The following is a 22,736-nucleotide window of genomic DNA, read 5'->3' as shown; positions in this document are numbered from 1 at the left end:
CATTCGTTGGTCGAAGCGAAAATTGAGTGGACATGCAACTTGTTCAGCTTGCTTCATTATGGAATCTGAAACAAAAATTGAGAGGATACACAGCTTGCAGATGTACAACTCGTTTTCATCACAGAGTCTGACCAGAAATTGAGAGGATACACAGCTTGCAGATGTACAACTCGTTTTCATCACAGAGTCTGACCAAAAATAGAGAGGACACAGCTTGCAGATGTACAACTCGTTTTCATCACAGAGTCTGACCAGAAATTGAGAGGATACACAGCTTGCAGATGTACAACTCGTTTTCACCACAGAGTCTGACCAAACATGAAAAGGATACACAACTTGTTCAGCTGGCTTCATCATAGAATCTACAACTTGTTCAGCTGGCTTCATCATAGAATCTACAACTTGTTCAGCTGGCTTCATCACATCATAGAATCTACAACTTGTTCAGCTGGCTTCATCACATCATAGAATCTACAACTTGTTCAGCTGGCTTCATCACATCATAGAATCTACAACTTGTTCAGCTGGCTTCATCATAGAATCTGACAACTTGTTCAGCTGGCTTCATCATAGAATCTACAACTTGTTCAGCTGGCTTCATCATAGAATCTACAACTTGTTCAGCTGGCTTCATCGTAGAATCTACAACTTGTTCAGCTGGCTTCATCACATCATAGAATCTACAACTTGTTCAGCTGGCTTCATCACATCATAGAATCTACAACTTGTTCAGCTGGCTTCATCATAGAATCTGACAACTTGTTCAGCTGGCTTCATCATAGAATCTACAACTTGTTCAGCTGGCTTCATCATAGAATCTACAACTTGTTCAGCTGGCTTCATCACATCATAGAATCTACAACTTGTTCAGCTGGCTTCATCATAGAATCTACAACTTGTTCAGCTGGTTTCATCACAGAATCTACAACTTGTTCAGCTGGCTTCATCATAGAATCTACAACTTGTTCAGCTGGCTTCATCGTAGAATCTACAACTTGTTCAGCTGACTTCATCACAGAATCTACAACTTGTTCAGCTGGCTTCATCGTAGAATCTACAACTTGTTCAGCTGGCTTCATCGTAGAATCTACAACTTGTTCAGCTGGCTTCATCATAGAATCTACAACTTGTTCAGCTGGCTTCATCACATCATAGAATCTACAACTTGTTCAGCTGGCTTCATCACATCATAGAATCTACAACTTGTTCAACTGGCTTCATCACATCACAGAATCTACAACTTTTTCAGCTGGCTTCATCATAGAATCTACAACTTGTTCAGCTGGCTTCATCATAGAATCTACAACTTGTTCAGCTGGCTTCATCATAGAATCTACAACTTGTTCAGCTGGCTTCATCACAGAATCTGACCACACAAAAAAATTAGAGGACACACTTGTTAAACTCGCTTCATCATGGAATCTGACGAAACATTTAAAGGATGCACAGCTTGCAGGTGTGCATCTCGCTTCTTTATAGACTCTAACGAAAATTTGAGAGGCTGTAGGCAGCTCCCGGGTGAGCATCTCATTTCAACGGATCCCCTGAATGGACGGGAACGAAGGAGAGGTGTCTCATCTCAGCTGACTGTGGGCCAAAGTCCTGCAGCATGTTATCAGTCAGCGGAAACTGTCGGTGGCCCGAGGCACGGTGTGTGTCTGTGTCTGTGTGTGCATCCGTGACCACATGGCGAGGTTCACATCTCCCCCCGGCATTGCGCTGACCGTGTATGTGTGTGCTTTATCGTGTGTGCATGATGTGAGTGCGCGTGCGTGTGTGCGTGTGTGTGTGTGTGTGATTTCGGCCATATGTAGAAAGAACAAAAAGTCCTATGGTTGTGTAAGTTGCACAGAACAAACCAATGTGAAATATTTAGTGAAGGAAGATCAACATTGTACTGAACACACACACTCTCTCTCTCTCTCTCTCTCTCTCTGGGGCTCCCTCTCCCTCCTTCCCCTCTCCCTCCCCTCATATTCCCCCCCACCCTGTCGTTACGGCCCGTCTGTGTGTCTGTCTACCTGCCCCTCCCTCATTCCTTCACTTTCCTTTTCTCACATACTCCCTTCCTCCTCCCTCCCCTCCTCGTTCACCCCGTCTTCTTCCAGCGGAAGGGACGACATAATCAAAGACGTGCCAGCATAAAGGGCAGGACGGAGCGGCGTTCTCTGATGTCTAGAGTGAAGTGTGTGGCCAAAATGTCAGCGTTGTTGGGCGGTGTTGTGTGTAGGGGGCCCGAGGTCTTTGGAACTTTGGGGGCTTCCCTGTTTTTCACCTTTGTTCTTCTCGTCTGGAAAATGTGTTGTAATAGAGACGGGCGTTGTGTTTGTGGGAGTGTATGTACACACACACACACACACACACACACAGAGAGAGACGTACATACATACATGTGTGTTCAACTCCACCAAAAAGACAGAGATGGAGACAAGACAGCGAGCCAGGAGAGTGACATAACTAAAAATCCCTCACACTGTTTGTAATACAGAGACTCAAGAATGTCTGTGTTAAACAGCTTTAAAATGAGAAAGAGACAGAGAGCAGAATCTGGCCAAGACACCAACGACATGCTGACAGTCCTCACTAAAAGCGTTGTCCGTAAGTGTGTCAGAATCAGACACGTTCTTTAGGTTTGAACAAAAACCTTATCAGCATCGCTGGCTGACAAACCTTTGGCCACCAACAATAAACGCACAAACTGGATACCTCATCCATTCAGAGAGAAACGACATTGGAGCAAAATAACGAAGAAGAAGAAAAAGAAACGCAACCGGAATAATTACTGGCCCCGTCCTGTCTTCCGGCAACAAAAAGTTGATTGGCGGAACAACAGTATCAGTATCGGTAGCTCAGGGAGGCGTCACTGCGTTCGGTCAAATCCATATACGCTACACCACATCTGCCAAGCAGATGCCTGACCAGCAGCGTAACCCAGCGTGGAACAATAGCTGTGGCTGACAAACGTTTTACACGAAGAGAAACAATCGTACACATGAACAACACTGTAGCGGAAAAGAAAAGTGTTACGTCGATCAGTAATCATCGTTTTATCATCGTGTTTCTTGTTCATGAACAGCGCTCCCTAGTCTTTCTTTAAAATACATGATATCATTTTCTTTTTACTGTGTTATAAATCAGGCCGCTAAGTTTTATGACCGCTTTCAAGGTTTGATTCGGTCTTTTCACTTTTAAGTTGAAATTTTGACATATTCATATATTGGGTGTCCCCCAAAAAAAGTGAACCGCTTTTTGACAAGTATTTTCTCAGTGATAGAGAACTTGGATTCATAGAAAATGTTCACACAGTAACCTTAGGGTATCATCGACAAGTCTGCAAAATATCTAAAAGTTGGGACGCAGATTATGCGAGTATTGTCAAATTCAAAACAGCATGTCAAAAAATCCAATATCAGAGCTGTGCAATGTGACCATCATGTTCATGCCAGCTGGCAGGTGTTGGCATCTGTCAATCAGTGTCAGTCTAAAAATAGCCTGTCTGGGGGTCAAGTCTATTGACTATTTTTATTGTCGTCTGTATCCAAAATCAGTTCTGTCCAAAGTTTCAGTTTGGAAGGATCAGCCATGCCTTTGAGTGAAAGTGATAAGTTTACCATTGAAAACTGTTTCAAGGAGAAAGGCTGGGATGGAAGAAGGATCGTAAAGTAATTTCCATGCAAGGGGTGGAGTAATGTCACTGTAAATAGACATCGCTAAAAATTTAATACGCACTACAGGGTCAGTAGCACGTAAAATTGGCAGTGGGAGACCCAGGACTGCATGTTCGGAGGAGAACAAGGACCGTGTTGAAGAACTGATTCAATCCCAGGAGAACCCAGGGACCCACAAATCTCTAAGAGAAGTTGTAAGCGATTTACAAGCGATTTAAAAGAGTTCCGTTAGGTCCTCGTTTCAGCTTAGACCCTGTCAGGCCAACACCCAGATAAGGACAACACACTTGGGAAGGACCAGCCTACACGTCCTAATCTCACCTGTGACATAAGCAGGCAATGCACAACAGTTCACTCTTCGGAGAGAGTGGAGAGAGAGAGTAGGGGTGGGGGAGAGTGGAGAGAGAGAGTAGGGGGGGGGTTTAAGGGGGGTGTCAGAGGGGGGTTATTCTATCCTCACGCCTGGCCAGTTTCACCCCCTTCATCAGCAGAACACCCAGTGGGCATCCCACTGCTGGACACCACGAACCATGCCTCTCTCTCCTCTCTCTTTGTCTGTCTTGCTCGCTCTCTCTCTCTCTCTCTCTCTCTCTCTCTCTCTGTCACACACACACACACACACACACACACACACACACGCACGCACTCTGTCACACACACACACGCACGCACGCACACACACACACACACACACACACACACACACACACACACACACACACAACACAACACAACACACACACAACCTAAAACACGCATAACACACACACGCGCACACACACACACACACACACACACACACACACACACACACACACACACACAACCTGCTTTCTCACGAGTAGGGAAGATGGATAAAGGGGTGTGCACATTCCCATCCCCCATACCTCCCCGGCCCCCAGTTTCTGGCTTCGCTTTATTTCGCGTGCTCTCCACCCCCACCCCCCTCCCCACCTCCCCCTCCAACCCTCTCAGTGGGCAGGTTGGTTGGTTGGTCCACAGCAGTGGCCACACCTTTCCCATTTCTGTGTACAAAGTGAACTTGTGGTGTGCGTGTGTGGGGGGGAGGGGCGGGAGGGGGGGGGTAGATGGGGGGAGCCAATGTGTCGAAGAAGCCTTTTTGAAAATGAAAAAGCACCAAAAACCGAAAACAAAAACAAAAAACAAAAGATTCAAAGTGATGCTGTTCACAGAAAAATGATCAATTTTACTTTTACTATCGATCAACGAACTGTACTCTCCTGATAGAGAGAGAGAGAGAGAGAGAGAGTGTGTGTGTGTGTGTATGTGGGAGAGAGAGATCGAGTGTATGTGTGAGAGATAGAGTGTGTGTGTGTGTGTGTGTATGTGCGTGCGCACGCGCGTGTATGTGTGTGTGAGGGGGTGGAGGCGGAAGAGACGAAAGGAAGCAGATAAACAGTTGTAATTTCATGTCTGAGATCTTCAAGCTTCCTTATAGCTGTCATGATTCTGATACGGTGCCCCCCCCCACCCCCCCCCCCCCAAGCCCCCCTCATATATACAGTCTCCCTCCCTCCCACTCTCACTGCCTCTTCTCTCTCTCTCCCACTCTCTCTCCTTCCCCACTCTCTCTCTCCCTCCCTCCCACTCTGTCTCCCTCCCTTCCCCCACTCTCTCTCTCTCTGTCTCTCTCTCTCTCTCTCTCTCTTTATATATATATATATATATATATATATCACTCTCTGTGTATATATATATATATATATATATATATATATATATATATATATATATATATTATATCCCTCCCACGATCTCCCTCCCTCCCACTGACTCCCTCCCTCCCCTCCCCCAGCCTCTCTCCTTCCCTCCCACTCTCCCTCCCTCCCTCTCACTCTCTATCTCTCTCTCCCTCTCTCTCTCTCTCTCCCTCCCTCCCTCCTTCCCTTCCCCTCCCACTCTCTCTCTCAAATATTTCAGCCACCGTTTCGAAATTCAACACCACGAACAAAAACAAAAAACTGCAAGAGAGACCAAGCAACCCATTGATATTACATCCTACAGGAGAGCGTGGGGGTTGGAGTGGAGTGGAGGGGGGGGGGGCAGAGTGAGGGGGTGGGGGTGGGGGTACATGGAGGAGCAGGAAGAGGAATAGACGTCAACAAGCGTGGCTGATGTCGTCACACACGGATCACGCGTCACTGAGTCAAGAGTGATGACGCGCAGTCCTTTGCACGTGCAGTCAAGCGTTGCCACCTCTTTTTTTTCGCACAGCGAAGCGCGGATCTCATTAAACCAGGCCTGTTCTTGTTGATGGGAAAGTTCAGTGTGCTCGCTTGCTTGCTTGCTTGCTTGCTTGCCGTGGAGTTGTGTGAGGGGCGGGGATTGAGGGGGCGGAGGCAAGCTTCAACAACTACTACCAAATACAAACCCGCCCCCTTAATCTGAAACTCCCTCGAACACTACCACGTTTCGTAAGACTTGCACAGTCGTGCAAATTGCATCCCTCCCCCCTACCCCCTCCCCCCCCCCCCCCAAAGGTTTTCAAATTGTGGGGCCGTGCTTTCCCACAGCCTCTTTTTCAAAACAGATTATTTTGTCCCCCCCCCCCTTTCTCTCTCTCTCTCTCTCTCTCTCTCTCTCTCTGTCTCCCATCTCTCTCTTTCTCTCTCCCTTTATCTCTCTCCTTTGTCTTCTCTGTCAATCTCTCCTCTCTGTCTCTCCCACCCTCCTCTCTCTCCCCCTCTCTCTCCTTTGTGAATATCATATATATCATACCAATCATTTAAGAAAAGAAAAAAATGTACACATACGAATTGGAAAGAGATAAAGATGGTACCGGAATACGATAGTCACAGCTCTGTTAATCCAAAGCCTCGTTTCCAAAATTGTCGTCAAAACGAAAATTGATGGACAGCGGGAACGGCTCGCCGTTTCCGACAGTGAAATTGACTTGTAATTCTTTGATTAGTAACAGATCCCCTCCACCTCCCCTCTGTGTCTTACCCTCTCCTCCTCTGTGTCTTACCTTCTCCTCCTCTGTGTCTTACCTTCTCCTCCTCTGTGTCTTACCCTCTCCTCCTCTGTGTCTTACCTTCTCCTCCTCTGTGTCTTACCCTCTCCTCCTCTGTGTCTTACCTTCTCCTCCTCTATGTCTTACCTTCTCCTCCTCTATTCCCCACCCCACCCACCCCTTCCACCTCCCCTCTGTGTCTTACCCTCTCCTCCTCTGTGTCTTACCTTCTCCTCCTCTATTCCCCACCCCACCCACCCCCTCCATCTCCCCTCTGTGTCTTACCCTCTCCTCCTCTGTTCCCCACCCCACCCACCCCCTCCATCTCCCCTCTGTGTCTTACCTTCTCCTCCTCTGTTCCCCACCCCACCCACCCCCTCCATCTCCCCTCTGTGTCTTACCCTCTCCTCCTCTGTTCCCCACCCCACCCACCCCCTCCATCTCCCCTCTGTGTCTTACCCTCTCCTCCTCTATTCCCCACCCCACCCACCCCCTCCATCTCCCCTCTGTGTCTTACCTTCTCCTCCTCTGTTCCCCACCCCACCCACCCCCTCCATCTCCCCTCTAAATCTCCCTCCCTCCCTCCCTCATTCCCTCCCTCCCCTCTTCTCCTTTCACTCACTCAAGATTCACGTTTTTGTTGGACGCCAACAGTGAGCCATCCACGTACAACTGTCCCCTCTACCCCACAAAGTAAAAAAAAAAAATTAAAATTAAAAACCTGTTCCGGAGGATTTGAGTTTGATGACTCCTTGGCATTTGTCGTTGCGGTCAAGAAAACTATGTATGATAGTCAGTCGTGTCCGACTATGACCATCAGAACAGCAGAGGAGGCAACTGCTGTCCTGACTTACCTGGGCCAGAATTTGATTATAGTGGAGAGTGTCTTGCCCAAGTTAATCCCCACTTTCTCGGCTTAGAGGGTTTTAGGACAGTCAGCGTTGGGATTGTTCCCAAAGGGCAACCGGCACCCCCAAGGCACTGAGAGCCAATGCAATCATGCCTCCTTGTTTGAGAGTGTTAGTCCTTCACAAAAGACTTAAGTTGTAAACGACTTCCCATTGCACTGGAGAAACCATTGATCGTACAGCTCTCACTTTGCTGTTGGACCAATCAGTGACCTGAGCTGAGCTGAGCGTTGGGTCAGAGGTCAAGAAAGGTACCCCTTGTATGTACAACAACGAACATACATAATGTGCGCTCCAGTCTCCCTCGTCGCCATACCCGACTGGGTCAGCCGGTACACGGAGTGACCGTCCTCAAGGCTATTAGCTGTCCTGCTTCTGAGTCTTCAAAGGACTCCAGTCAAGCGTGGATAAGCTGGCAGTGGTGTCGGACTACGTACAGACGGACGCCATGGCAGTCAATTACGTTCAAGGTGTAGCAGCGGTTTTACAGTAAGGAGAAGGGACGCTTTGTTTCGGAAGGGTGCAGTTACAGAAAGCCCTGTTCCGTGATGTGTACATGATCATTGTTGTTGTTTCTACGCTCAGCGACAGTTGTCCTTTGTTGGATTTTCTGGTGTATTTTGTTCTGCCTGTCTGTCTCTGCCCCCGTCCCCCCCCCCCCCCCCCCTCTCTCTCTCTCTCTCTCTCTCTCTCTCTCTCTCTTGTCTTACACCTCTGCCTTTCCTCCTCTCTTCCCAGTCAGACCATAGATGACAGAGAACATACTGTTTCTCAGAGGACTGATGATGCTCATGTCGGAACACCGAAACGACCAGATGGTTATTTTTACCTCCACCCTCCCAGGTCAGGACTCCCGTCCTTTGACGTATGTTGACACCCTGTGAACAGTATTCTGCCAGACATGAAGAGGCTGTTTTGCATTTGGGGTGATGGAAATGACCGTCACTCCACTTCACACTCGCGTCAACCAGGCACGGGGGGGGGGGGGGGGGGGGGTTCAGACACCTGCCGTGTTGGTCTGGGAATTTGGGCAGCTCTTCCTGAAGACCCATGGATCCAGTAAATGAACGATCCTCGACATGCTTGGTCCCAGTCTTCCCATTTAAACCGACCGACAACGGGGTGGAGACGGCCACAGGTCGAAAAGCCTCGTCTCAGGGTTGGTTGGCCCTGTGTTTGATCTGACAAACCGCACGTCCTGCGAGGGAAGGGAAGTGTGTGTGTGTGTGCAGGGGATGGGGTGGGGTTGGGTGGGGGGGGGGGGGTTGAGGGAGGTGGGTGGTGTGAGGACTCGGTCAGGGGGATGGGGAGGTAGGCGTGACCCCTCCCTTGATGACGTTCTCATCGCCCATGTTGGCGACACCTCCGTGTGACGGGAGCGTCTGAATCTGTGCGCTTCTTTGTTATTCCTGTTTGTTGTCTGTGTGAGTCTCTCTCTCTCTCTCTCTCTCTCTCTCTCTCTCTCTCTCTCTCTCTCTCTCATAGACACTCCCCTTCCTTCTCTTCTTCCTCTCTTTCTCCCTCTCTCCCCTTGTCACTCCCACTCTCTCCCCTCTCCTCTTCCCTCTCCTTCTCTCCCCTTGTCACTCCCACTCTCTCCCCTCTCCTCTTCCCTCTCCTTCTCTCCCCTTGTCACTCCCTCTCTCTCCCCTCTCCTCTTCCCTCTCTTCCCCCCCCCCCCCTTGTCACTCCCTCTCTCTCCCCTCTCCTCTTCCTTCTGTCTCTCCCCCCTTGTCACTCCCTCTCTCTCCCCTCTCCTCTTCCCTCTCCTTCTCTCCCCTTGTCACTCCCTCTCTCTCCCCTCTCCTCAGCCCCCCTCTCTCCTCTTGTTACTCCCTCTCTCTCCCCTCTCCTCTTCCCTCTCCCTCTCTCGTCGTTTCTCTCTCACCTTCCCTCTCCTTCCCCTCTCTCTCTCTTTCCTTGTCACTTCCCTTCTCTCTCTCTCTCTCTCTCTCCCTCTCCCTCTCTCTCCCTCTCCCTCTCTCCCTCTCCCTCTCTCTCCCTCTCCCACTCTCTCCTCTCTCTCCCTCCCTACCCCTTTCTATCCCCCTCTCTCTCTCCCCCCTCCCTCTCTCTCTTTCCCTCTCTCTCCCTCTCTCTCTCCCTCTCTCTCTCTCCCTCTCCCCCTCTCCCCCTCTCTCCTCTCTCTCTTTCTCACACACACACACACACACACACACACACACACACACCCTCATCCCTGACCACTCCGTGTGGCTGACTGACCAAACACGGTTCACGGCACAGTGGTCAGCTGACCAGTACAGGTCACCGGTCCAGCTGACTGCCCCAAGGAATGGAGCACAGGTCCTTCCCCCCACCCCCCCACCCCACCCCCCTCAGAGCACTCGGCCCCTACAGTACCTCCTGTTTTAGTTGTCCAAACACGCCTAATCTATTTGTCTGGCCTAAGTGAACCCCTGGCACGCTCGCCTGGATTTGGTGACGGGTAGAGAGAGAGACAGGGAAGGGGAGAGAGAGAGGGGGGGGGTACCATGGAGAGACAGAGAGAGATACCATGGACAGAGAGAGAGAGGGGAATACCATGGAGAGACAGAGACACATAGATACCTTGGGCCGAGATATATATATATATATATATATATATATATATTATATATATATATATATATATATATATACCAAGGGGAGGGAGAGAGAAAGAGGAATACCATGGAGAGACAGAGACACAGAGAGAGATATCATGGGCCGAGAGAGATATAGAGAGAAGGAGATATGCCATTGAGAGACAGAGAGGTACCATGGGCCGAGAGAGAGAGACAGAGACAGAGAGACGCTTTGACATTTTATTGTCATTACCTGTAAGGGTCTATTGACAAGGGGGTGACGAGGGTGAATTCTTGAATCCCCTTAAGTGCAAAATAGCATTCTGCTTATTAGCGTTTCATCAACAACAAACAAAAAATCTCTAAATATCACTCTCTCACAATACATTAAACAAGCGGAACAACACACACGCACAAACTAATCATACAAACAATCTCGACCATCCATTCTGGCAGTGATATAGTTCAGTATATCAGTTATCTACCTTACCAAATTAACATAAGAAAATAAAACTTACACATGGATATCCTCCTCATTTACCCTGGTATATTCTGATCATTGTGATTGTTCCTTATTCTTTGTGCTTCTGAAATAAATTTAGCTACTGACTGTATGATATATTCATCATCAGACGATAAAACAGAAAAAAACACAAAAAAACGTCATGTCTTTTAGCTAGATGAGAGTTTTTTTAAATGTACACTTTTCTCTTACTTTATTGTATAAGAGAGAGAAAGAGAGAGAGAGAGAGAGGATGCCATGGAGAGATAGACAGAAAAAGAGAGCTACCAATGGTCATACCTTCTTTGGACAATCAACAAGAACTTCGCTTCTTCCACGCCACCCCCCGACCCCTCCCTCCCTCACCCACCCTCTACCCCTTCTGTTGGTTTTGCGTGTTAGTTTCACTCCAGTGACCTTCTTGGAGAGGTTATACGGGTGGATGAGGTCGGCTCCAGCCAGCCGTCTGGACCAGTGGTTGTTGTGAAAGGGGTGGGTAGGTAGGTGGGTGGGTGGAGTGGAGTGGACAGTGCGTGCAGGCCGAGTTTTTGTTTCTGGGGAAAGAGGAGAGAAGAGAAGGCTGGTGGCTTGTGTCTCGCTGTCTGTGTGCAGTGAAGAGCTGACTGGTCTGGGTTTTGTTTCTGGCGGACTCTGGTTCTGTTTTTTTTCTGCACACTGTTGGTTTGTTTTCCCCCTCCTGGTGGTTTTCGATCAGAATCAGATTCCAGCTGAAGGTTTGATAATTGACTTGCCACACACACACAAATCCCCTCCAAAATGGTGTTGAGATCATATGAAAACAGCGACGTGCCTGATGTTTCGATTTAGACCATATGATGAAGGCTGTGGTGGTGTGTAATGAAATTGTGATTCGAGGTCATAACGAAACTCGGTGATGACTGAGATGTCCACAAACAACACGCGGGGGAACTGTCCTACTTGTTGTACGTCAGTGTGTACCTTGAGGTCAGCTGGGCGAACGTCAGTGGTGTTTTCTGCATGGGTGGAACAGCAACAGCACGCAGGAGTGGCTTGCCAATCCCTCAGCCTCCTGTAGCCGTGGACAGCAAGGAGTGGGTGTATCCGTGTCGTGACTCTCTCCCGCTCAACTTGATCAGCGTAGTTTTCATTCTCCAGAACTTGGAATGGTGTAGCTTGCTGACCCGTCAGTTTAGGGAAATGGTTTTCTCTCGTATTGTGGTCTTAGTTTTGGGTCTGAGATTTTGAAGTAATTTGTTTTGGTTTTTTTGTTTTTTATCCTGAACTATTCAAGCTGAGTAGTACTCGTTTCATGGGGAGATATGTCTCGACATAGGATCATCTCACTCTACCCAACAACTTTCTGATGCCAAACCCATCATGGGGACCTTCGTGAAAACGGCTCTAGCCATGGATTTCTCAGACCTCAGAACAGGTCCCGCCGCCACACCAGAGTCCCAGAGACTGAAACCCAGTGTCAGCTGTCCGGAATCGAGGCAGCTGCTGCAGAGTCACTGCCAATGGCTGCAGCAGCTGTCGGAGAAGTCGGGAGACCCCAGTGACCTTGGGGAGCTGCTGAAGTGCAGGGCCCGGCCCTTCAGAAGGCCGTCCATCACGAGGAGGCAGGAGAAGAGGACTGGGCAGCCGCTGTGCAGGGTGGTCGTGGTCAGGAAGAACGGGCTGAACAGGAACAGTCCTGACCTCGGTGACAACATCCCCAGACAAGCTGGAACCAACGCTAGGTGTGTGGAATCATCCTCTCTTGCATGTGACAACGCCCCAAGGCAAGCTGCAATCAACGCTAGATGTGTGGAATCATCCTCTCTTGCATGTGACAACGCCCCAAGGCAAGCCAGAGTCAACGTCAGGTGTGTGGAGTCATCCTCTCTAGCCCCAAGACAAGCCGGAATCAATGCCAGGTGTGTTGAATCTCCCTCTCTCTCCTCCCAGGAGACTGAAGATTGCCTTAGGTCTTTTGGCAACGCACAGCAGCTGCAGAGTTACCTGGGTGGGACTTCGGATAAAAGGGTCATTGCGTTGGATCAGTCTGCTGATTTGACAACTTCTTTTTTCAGTCAAGAGGTAGCATCCAAAACGTGCTCAGTGCCAGGTTCACCTTTGTGCAACAAACCAGACCAACAGTGTGTTCAAGACAGAGACGTTGGTGTCGATAGAGCAGGTGATTTCCAACACTTCGTGGATGAAAACAGTAGAATCGCCGATGAAAACAATAGAAATCAGCACAAGCGCAGCAACAGTGGAACCAGAAATGCTGACAGGACCAGAACAGAGAAACAACACACCAGCAGTAGTAGGGACAAAGGAGAGGAGTCTGGCCAAAATGTATGGAACAGTGAAATCCAGCGTGATAAAAGGCATCATAAAAAACAGACAGACAACAAGAGGAACCAAAGTAACAGAAACAGCGTACGAAGACCTCCCCGTGATAGGTCCCCTGAAAAGGACGCAAATAAAAAGAACCATGAACCTCAGAATATAGACAGGAACAGTCGAACTCCGAATGCTGACAAGAACAGTGAAAATGGGTGTGCACACAGGAACTCGGAAGCTGGTAAGAGCAGCGTTGAAGCTCAGTTTCAGGACACTGAAACCCGGACTGTGTACGGGAAGACTTCAGGAATGTATCATGTCGATACAACCAGTGACACACAGCATTGCTCAGAGCCAGCGCCTCAGTCCCGATACGTGTTTCCCCAGCTGAAGGTGCTCAGACGTCCCCCCACCATCACGGAGAGACTGGACGGGGCCCAGCCACGAATCCAGCCCGTGGTTCTGAAGAGGCTGAAGACGTTCTCCAGCACCGTTCAGTCCCCGCTGCCCTCCCCAGAGCCAACGAGTGCTTTCAGTGGCACAGAGCCGCCACCACCACAATCCGCCCACGGTGAACTGAACTCTTTCTCCCACAACATCGAAGTGCTTGAGTCTGTGCAGGAACTGAAAGCTGTTTCCAGTATCGTTGAAGTGCCTCAGTCTTTACAGAGGGTGAAGAGTGTGTCCAGTACTGTGCAACTCCAGTCACCCGAGGAAGTGAAGACGTTTTCAGATCATGTAAAACCACCTGAAGAAGGGACGTTTTCAAGTAATGTAGAACCACCCGATTTAGTAAAGACGTTTCCAAGTGATGCAGAACCACACGAAGAAAGGAAGACGTTTTCAAGTACAGCAGAACCATCAAAAGAAGTGAAGACGTTTTCAAGTGATGCAGAACCATCCAAGAAAGAACAGACCTTGTCCAGTGCTATTGAGCCCCTCCAGGCCCTTCTCGAGGAGCTGGAAACCATTTCCAATGACATAGAATGTCTGCAGAAAGTGCTGAGCTCTTCCAGCACCACCCAGTCACCACAGTCTGCAGAGAACAGCACTGTCACCAGTTCTGAGCAGGACAATAAGGCTCGTTTGTTATGTAAACCAGCGAATAACGAAGTCGACACGCGGTTGTTTTCACAGCGCATTTCAGCAGCTTCTGTTCAGTGTTCATGGAATGATGCTGCTGTATCAGATTCAATTGAAGATTCATCATCTGCACGTGTACAAAACGTTAGCTGTTCACTGAGTCATTTTCATGGGGAAGACAAAGCCCAGTGTGTTCCAGCACATCTTCAAGAGAGGGAGGATGAGATGAGTTCTACTCACAAGAAACGTGATCCTAATCCGAAACGAATTAGTGATTCACTTCACAGTGATCAAAAGAACCTGAGACAAAGAAAGGGTTATCCTTCTCTTCAGCTGTATCACAATCACAAGCAAGAACAGTATGATCCTTCATCACAAGATTGTAATCCACAACTATTCCAGTTTCCACCAGTAGGTGGATATCCTCACGCAGAACTGAAACAGGAGCCCCATTCTCTCCATCCTCCCGCCATGCAGATTACAGACCAGTCCAGTCTCCTTCAGCAATCTGCTTCTCACAGTGGATACATCCAGCCTTTGGCAGTATGTCAACAGCATGGGCAGAAACTGGTCCATCAGTGTCTAAAGACTGACCACGGTCAACAAACTCCACAACAGCAACAACAGACACCTGTGCAAGCTGCGCAACCTGTACGAGCTGTCCCAGAAGGACAACAGAAGGATCAGACGCCTTCCTTCCAGTCACAGCAGCCATGCCAGAAACAAGTCGGCCAGTCTTTTCCATTTCGTCTCAGACAACAGGATTACGGGGTGCTTCGTCATCAGCCTTCCCCAGAACCAGACCCCAGAGAACTTGTCCGTCGTTTGTTTCGTCAGCTAGAGCAGAAAGAGGAGATGCTCGCTCTTCAGTCTCAGCACCAACAAGACCAGAAACGCAGTGTCAAACATGTACATCATTTCGAGGAAAAAGTGCTCCACCATCGTCACAGTCAGTGTGAACTCAGTGCCCAGGACCCTTTGTCTCCCCAGCGCCAGAAATCCGACGTCAGGGTTTCTCTGCCGTGCCTTCCACAGGACCTCAAATCATGCACCCCTTCACAGGAAAACAAGTCTCTGGGCCAGCCGGTCACTCTGCGCCGGCAGAAACGCCTGCACAACTTCCAGAAACGGTTCTCCATGATGAACCGCCCCTACTCAGCGGTGATTGGACGGTTTCTGCTGAGAGACAGCCCCAGGCCGGGACGGGACAAGTACCTCTCTCTGGCCGCGTTCTCTCAGCCGCTGCACACCCCGACGTCCTCAGAGGACGACCTGGACATGGGGTACAGTGAGGACTTCACCTCCTCGGAAAGCATCACTGCTGTCAGCTACACCCGGAAGTCCAGACACCGGCCCCCCTCCTCAGCCTTCAGGGAGCAGTCCACGCAGACAGACCTTGAAGAAGTGTCGTCACCGCTCAGAGCCCTGTCCGGCCTAGAAGAGACAGAGGACGGGGGAGAGAGCACGGACGCAGCGGATGTGGAAGTGGGCAACATCTTCGCGCTGTCCCCCATCAGCAGCTGGACCTCCTCCCCACCCTACTGTGCCCCGCTCAGCCGCTCCACCACCGACCTCAACTGCCCGCCCGCCGCCTTCTCCCGGGGCAGCATCTACCTCCCCATGGCCGCCTTCTCCCAACAACACACCTCCTCTTACCATCTGTACTCTGGTGACGACACCGACTCCCCCCCGCTCCCAGACTTCTTTCTGGAGGAGGAGGACGACGATGACGATGATGACTTTCCTCCTTACTTCACCCCCACCTGCAACAAGCGCCGCGCCTCCAGAAGCCTGAACCTAGGAAAACTGAAAACCTCAGCTCTCAAGAAGCTTGAGAGCTTGCGAACAGGGAAGAGCGAGTCGGTGAGGGTGAGGGGAGGGGGAGGAGGTCGGCGCGGAAGTCTCCGCCGCCGGTGGATGATGGAGAGCTGTAAACGGAACTCTTTCTTCTCACAGCTCCGGGTGAACCAGGACGACCTGGAGGCAGAGATGGCCCTGAGGATGCAGGAGGAGGAGGAGGAGGCGCAGCGGCAGCTGCTGAGGCAGGCGTGCGTGTCAGCGTCCCCGTCCCCGTCCCACAAGAGCCAGCTGAGGGCCAACGTGGTGAAGGAGATCATCACGGCCGAGACGGAGTACGTCAAGCACCTCAGGGATGTCATTGAGGTGAGGCATTGGCGTGTCTGTGTGTGTGTGGGTGGGTCGGTGTGTTGTGTAAGTGTGTGTGTGTGTGTGGTAGGTGACCCACTGATGAGTGTGTGTGTGGTGTGGATGTGTGTGTGTGCGTGCGCGAGCATGCGTGCGCATGTGTGTGTGTGTGTATGTGTTGTGTTTTTTTGTGTGTGTGTGAAGGAGGGAGGACGTGCAGAGAGTAGAGAGGTTGAGAGAGGGAAAAGAAGGGAGTTAGTGTGTAGAGAGTGAGCGTGTTTGGATGGAGGCTGTCTCCTTACATTGTTTCCCTTAGATTCACTCTGCGTTACTGTCATATATGCACTAAGTATAAAGATATACATGTGTATATGTCTGTCTGTCTCTCAAAACAATGGCAGAAAATTATGTCGCCCAGTGTGTTAATATCTTCACCATCGGAAAATAAGCTTCATTCATTTGTTTATTCATTCCTCTCTCTCTCTCTCTCTCTCTCTCTCTCTCTCCCCTCTCACTACCTCCCTCTCACTCTCTACCTCTCTTTCTCTCTCTCTCTCTCTCTCTCTCTCACACACATCCACAGGGCTACCTGAAGCAAGCCAGAAAGCGCCCAGAGATGTTCCCAGTGGAGAAGGTGACGGTGATCTTCAGCAACATTGAGGCCATCCACACCTTCGCCACCAAGCTGCTGGGTGACCTTCGGGCAGCTGTCAACATGGAGCAGCCCCACCTGACCCAGTTCGGACACTGCTTCCTCAACAAGGTCAGCACAAACACAGGCTGGACTTGATCGGTGCGCCACGTTTTGCCTGCGCGCATTTTGCATGCGCGAGTTTTGCCTTCAGACTGCTAAGAATGCTTGTTTGTGATACAGTGGGAAATGTGTGTGTGCAGTGTGTGCACTTTGCCATGTGATACAGTGGGAAGTGTGTGTGCAGTGTGTGCACTTTGCCATGTGATACAGTCAGAAATGTGTGTGCAGTGTGTGCACTTTGCCATGTGATACAGTGGTAAATGTGTGTGTGCAGTGTGTGCACTTTGCCATCTGATACAGTGGGAAGTGTGTGTGTGTGTGCAGTGTGTGCACTTTGCCATGTGATACAGTGGGAAGTGTGTGTGTGCAGTGTGTGCACTTTGCCATGTGATACAGTGGGAAGTGTGTGTGTGTGCAGTGTGTGCACTTTGCCATGTGATACAATGGGAAGTGTGTGTGTGCAGTGTGTGCACTTTGCCATGTGATACAGTGGGAAGTGTGTGTGTGCAGTGTGTGCACTTTGCCATGTGATACAGTGGGAAGTGTGTGTGTGTGCAGTGTGTGCACTTTGCCATGTGATACAGTGGGAAGTGTGTGTGTGCAGTGTGTGCACTTTGCCATGTGATACAGTGGGAAGTGTGTGTGTGTGCACTTTGCCATGTGATACAGTGGGCAGTGTGTGTGTGTGCAGTGTGTGCACTTTGCCATGTGATACAGTGGGAAATGTGTGTGTGTGCACTTTGCCATGTGATACAGTGGGAAGTGTGTGTGTGTGCACTTTGCCATATGATACAGTGGGCAGTGTGTGTGTGTGCAGTGTGTGCACTTTGCCATGTGATACAGTGGGAAGTGTGTGTGTGCAGTGTGTGCACTTTGCCATGTGATACAGTGGGAAGTGTGTGTGTGCCACAGACCCAGGACTTTGAGATCTACAGTGAGTACTGCAACAACCACCCGGCGGCCTGCGAGGAGCTGAGGGAGATGTACCGCGTCAAGCGCTACCGGCATTTCTTTGAGGTCTGTGGGCATGTGGGGACCCAGCTGTGTGTGTGTTTAGAAGGGGGAGGGGAGGGGAGGGGGAATTTGTATGGGGTGTGTTTGTAAGGGGGTTGGTGTGGGGGGCGGTGGGGTGGGGGGGGGGGTTGGTGTGGTGTGGTGTGTGCATGTGTGTCTTTGTGTTTGAGTGTGCCTTTCTGTCTGTTCTTTAGTTTAGCGTCTTTTCACTGTCAGTCTTTTCACTATCTGTCTGTACATCTGTGTGTGTGTGTCTGTCTGTGTGAGTGAGTGTTAGGGGGAGGGGGTGGGGGGGTCTGTGTGTGTGTCTATGTGTGTGTGATTGAGAGTGGTTCCTGTGTGTGCCAGAAGAAGAAAGGTAAACACAGTTTCAGTTTCAGTAGCTCAAGGAGGCGTTCGGACAAATCCGTATATGCTACACCACATCTGCTAAGGAGATGCCTGACCAGCATCGTAACCCAACGCGCTTAGTCAGGCCTTGAGAAAAACAAAACAAAAAAACACAAGGTAAACACAACAAGCGGTTAATAACACCAGTGGCTGTGCGTGTGTGCGTGGTGCGTGGTGCAGGCGTGCCGACTGCTGCAGGAGATGACGGAGATCCCCCTGGAAGGCTTCCTGCTGACCCCCGTGCAGAAGATCTGCAAGTACCACCTGCAGCTGGCAGAGCTGCTCAAGTACACCCCCGAGGACCACCCGGACTTCCCCCAGGTCCGCTCGGCCGTGGAGGCCATGAAGAGCATCGCCAAGCTGGTCAACGAACGGAAACGCAAGATGGAGAGCATCGAGACCCTGGCCGAGTGGCAGTCCCTGGTGGACGACTGGGAGGTGGGTGGTTTGTGAGGGGGCGGGGAGGGGGGTGGGGGGGGATGTGTGGGTATGTGTAGAGACATGTAGGGGCTGGTAAGGAGGGTGGATGTGGTGGGAAGGGTGGGGTGGAGTGATGGGGAGGTGTGTGGGTATGTGGAGTTCTGTATGGGAGAGGGTGGGAGAGGGATTTTTACAGCTGGGGAGGAGTAGGAGGTATTAAGGCAGAATTAGAATTAGAATCACATATGGTATTAAGACAGTAATAGAATGGTAGATGGACAGTATAAGAATGGGAGATGGTATTAAGACAATATCCATTACATTGATGTATGGTATTAAGACAGAATTGACTAGAATAGCAGATGTTACTAAGACAGAATTAAGTTGGAATGACATGTGGTATTAAGACAGTATTAGAATGGTAGATGGTCAGTATTAGAACAGTTGGTGGTATAAATACAATGTTAGCTAGAAAAATAGATGTTATGAAACACAGCATTAGTTACAGTGACAGATGGTATTAAGACAGTATTGGTTGGGCTGGTAGACCTTATGAAGATGGTATAGTTAGAATGACAGATGGTATTTCAACAGTATTAATTAAAATGGTAAATGGACATTATTAGAATGGTGGACGCTTTTAAGACAGCATTAGAATGACAGATGGTATTAAGACAGTGTCAGAATGACTGATGGTATTAAGTCAGTATTAGTTAGAATGACGGATGGTATTAAGACAGTATTAGTTATAATGGCAGATGGTATTAAGACAGTATTAGTTAGAATGACAGATGGTATTAAGATAGTATTAGTTTGAATGACAGATGGTATTAGGACAGTATTAGTTAGAATGACAGATATTAAGACAGTATTAGTTAGAATGACAGATGGTATTAAGACAGTATTAGTTATAATGACAGATGGTATTAGGACAGTATTAGTTTGAATGACAGATGGAATTAGGACAGTATTAGTTAGAATGACAGATATTAAGACAGTATTAGTTAGAATGACAGATGGTATTAGGACAGTATTAGTTAGAATGACAGATGGTATTAAGACAGTATTAGTTAGAATGACAGATGGTATTAGGACAGTATTAGTTTGAATGACAGATGGTATTAGGACAGTATTAGTTAGAATGACAGATATTAAGACAGTATTAGTTAGAATGACAGATGGTATTAGGACAGTATTAGTTAGAATGACAGATGGTATTAAGACAGTATTAGTTAGAATGACAGATGGTATTAAGACTATTAGTTAGAATGACAGATGGTATTAAGACAGTATTAGTTTGAATGACAGATGGTGTTAGGACAGTATTAGAATGACAGATGGTATTAAGACAGTATTAGTTTGAATGACAGATGGTGTTAGGACAGTATTCCATTAGAATCGTAGGGATACTAAGGAAGTAAAATTAATGACCATGATGATAAGGAAGAGACATGTTGGTTGGTGTCTGTGTCCCCCCTCAGGGTCCCGACATTCTGGACGAGAGCTCTGAGCTGATCTACTCCGGGGAGCTGAACAAGATCAACCCCTCTGGATGGTCACAGGAACGCTACTTCTTTCTCTTTGATCACCAGCTGGTCTACTGCAAAAAGGTGGGTAGAGGAGGCCTTGCTCCATGAGTGGTTGAGTCACGCAGTGGGCTTTATCAGAGGTGGGGGCAAGAGGGAGGGGGGTGTGTGTGTGTGTGTTTGCGAATAAGATTATCATGGTATGTTGTGAGCTTGTACATATATATATATATATGTGTGTGTGTGTGTGTGTGTGTGTGTGTGTGTGTGTATGCATTGATGATGTGTGTGTGTGTTTACGTGTCTTTCATGGATAAGGCATCCACAGATGTCCATACATAAATATGTATTTGACTACACATGACATTGTTAGTATTTGGATTTGTGTTTTGCTAAAAGTAACTAAACAATGAGAACATGAGGTATCTCTCTGTTTCTCGATACGTCAACCCTTTGACTAGTGGAACTGTTTGTAAGTTTTGCTGAAAAATCACCAGCTTCACAACAACAACAACAAAAAATCACAAAAATTGAAATAATACTTTAAAATATAATGATATACATGTTACTGAAGGAAAGTGAATGGAAAACATAGCAATTGTATGTTCAGTGTTTACAGGAATCACCCAGTGATGGGCAGATCACCAAGATGTATGTACATGGAATGACACTGCCATGGGCGGATGACCAAGATGTATATATATACATGGAATGACATTGCCGTGGGCGGATGACCAAGATGTATATATATACATGGAATGACACTGCCATGGGCGGATGACCAAGATGTATATATATACATGGAATGACACTACCATGGGTGGATGAACAAGATGTATATATATACATGGAATGACACTGCCATGGGCGGATGACCAAGATGTATATGTATACATGGAATGACACTGCCCTGTTTCAGGACCTGCTGAAGAAGAACAGCTTTGGCTACAAGGGCAGGATCAGCATGGACCACAGCGTTGTCGTACCGGTGCCTGATGGAAAAGGTCAGTGTACTTGTCAACAAATCAAGGGAGACCGTTGCAGAACGTCATGAAAACTCACCCGGGTTCGAATCTCGGTAACAGCGCTTGATGGGTAAGGGGTGGAGATTTTTTTTCCAATCTCCCAGGTCAACATATGTGCAGACCTGCTTGTGCCTGAACCCCCTTCGTGTGTATACGCAAGCAGAATATCAAACACGCACGTTATCCATGTCAGTGTTCAGTGGGTTATGGAAACAAGAACATACCCAAGCATGCACACCCCCGAAAACACAGACAACCATATTTTGGTATGTTTTACATGCACTAAATGTGCGCTGAACATGGGATCTTGATTTATCATCTCATTCAAAGGACTAGCACCCAGCCCACCTCTCAAGACTAGAGCCTGAACCCCTTTCGTGTGAAAATGCACACAGAAGATCAAATACGCTTGTTAAAGATCCTGTAATCCATGTCAGCGTTCGGTGGGTTATGGAAACAAGAACATATCCAGCATGCACACCCATGCCTGCATGGCGAGGTAAATAAACAAAACAGTCATACACATAAAATGTTACATGTCTGTATGAGTGTGTATGTGTGCATGCCTGAAATCTGATTCAGTGACACAGGAAACGAATGATGAGCGCCCCGTGGCAGCCGTCATTCGGCTCTGCCCAAGTAGACAGCCTGTTGTGTAAATGACCCCGTGTTTGTAAAACGCTTAGAGCTTAGAGCTGACCGAGGATAGGCGCTATATAAGTTTCCATATCAAATCAAATCAAAGGTCTGGTAGAGAGGGAGAAGATACTGATGAATGTGGAATTCGTTCCCTGTGCGCACAGATTCTGTCGCTTCCTAGGCCACCACTCCACTAAGACAGCTGTCTGTTGTTCCTCTGCCCTGTCCACAGATGCACAGTACAACGTGAACGTGCGCAACGCCTTCAAAGTGCACGACCAGAAACGCAACAAGTGGTATCTGATGGTGGCCAAGACGCCCCAGGGCAGACAACTCTGGCTCAAAGCTTTCGCTGACGAGAGGCGCCGTGTGCAAGAGGACACCGAGAACAGTGAGTGACTGCCACCGTTCATTTTCTTTCTGTTTGTGTGTGTGTGTGTGTTTTTGTGTGTGTTTTTTGTTGTTGTTGTAATTGAGTTTAAATTGAGGGTTGGGGAGGAACTCTGGAATGGGATTTTTTTTTGTGTCTGTAGTTGTTCTTGTTTTTGTGTGTATGTGTTTTGTTGTTATTGTTGTTGTTGTTTTCTTTCTTTTTTTTTTTAGTAGTGATGGACAGTTAGGATGGTTGGCTTTTTTTTTTTTGTTTTGTTTTGTTTTTTAAGAGTGTGTCAGGTTATTGTGTGAGTGTCTGAGCGTTGTTTTTGATGGTGTGTATGTAATTTTTGTGTGGAGAGGGGGTGGGAGTCGGATGTTTAATAGCAAAGAAATAATCTCTCTCTCTCTCTCTCTCTCTCTCTCTCTCTCTCTCTCT

At 48.5% G+C, this 22,736-nt stretch overlaps 1 protein-coding gene across 4 annotated transcripts in view; it reads left to right on the top strand.

Moving 5' to 3' along the window:
* The window catches only part of LOC143275536 (uncharacterized), a 151,937-nt gene that overhangs the window by 116,556 nt on the left and 12,645 nt on the right, over positions 1-22,736 (top strand). For all 4 annotated transcript variants that reach the window (XR_013053438.1, XM_076579721.1, XM_076579720.1 and 1 more), the window contains 7 exons: positions 15,969-16,175; positions 16,741-16,920; positions 17,824-17,928; positions 18,496-18,753; positions 20,217-20,345; positions 21,181-21,265; positions 22,158-22,316. Coding sequence is in view for 3 of the 4 variants with exons in the window: in XM_076579721.1 (XP_076435836.1) it covers positions 15,969-16,175; positions 16,741-16,920; positions 17,824-17,928; positions 18,496-18,753; positions 20,217-20,345; positions 21,181-21,265; positions 22,158-22,316 (1,123 nt within the window). In the remaining variant the exon portion in view is untranslated. The remainder of the gene's footprint in view (positions 1-15,968; positions 16,176-16,740; positions 16,921-17,823; positions 17,929-18,495; positions 18,754-20,216; positions 20,346-21,180; positions 21,266-22,157; positions 22,317-22,736) is intronic.

Source organism: Babylonia areolata, chromosome 30 (genome assembly GCF_041734735.1).
Source record: "Babylonia areolata isolate BAREFJ2019XMU chromosome 30, ASM4173473v1, whole genome shotgun sequence".
In the NCBI taxonomy this organism is placed as follows: Eukaryota; Metazoa; Mollusca; class Gastropoda; order Neogastropoda; family Buccinidae; genus Babylonia; species Babylonia areolata.
The sequence above is the reverse complement of the archived record's forward strand: the minus strand, read 5'-3'. Positions and strand labels throughout refer to the sequence as shown.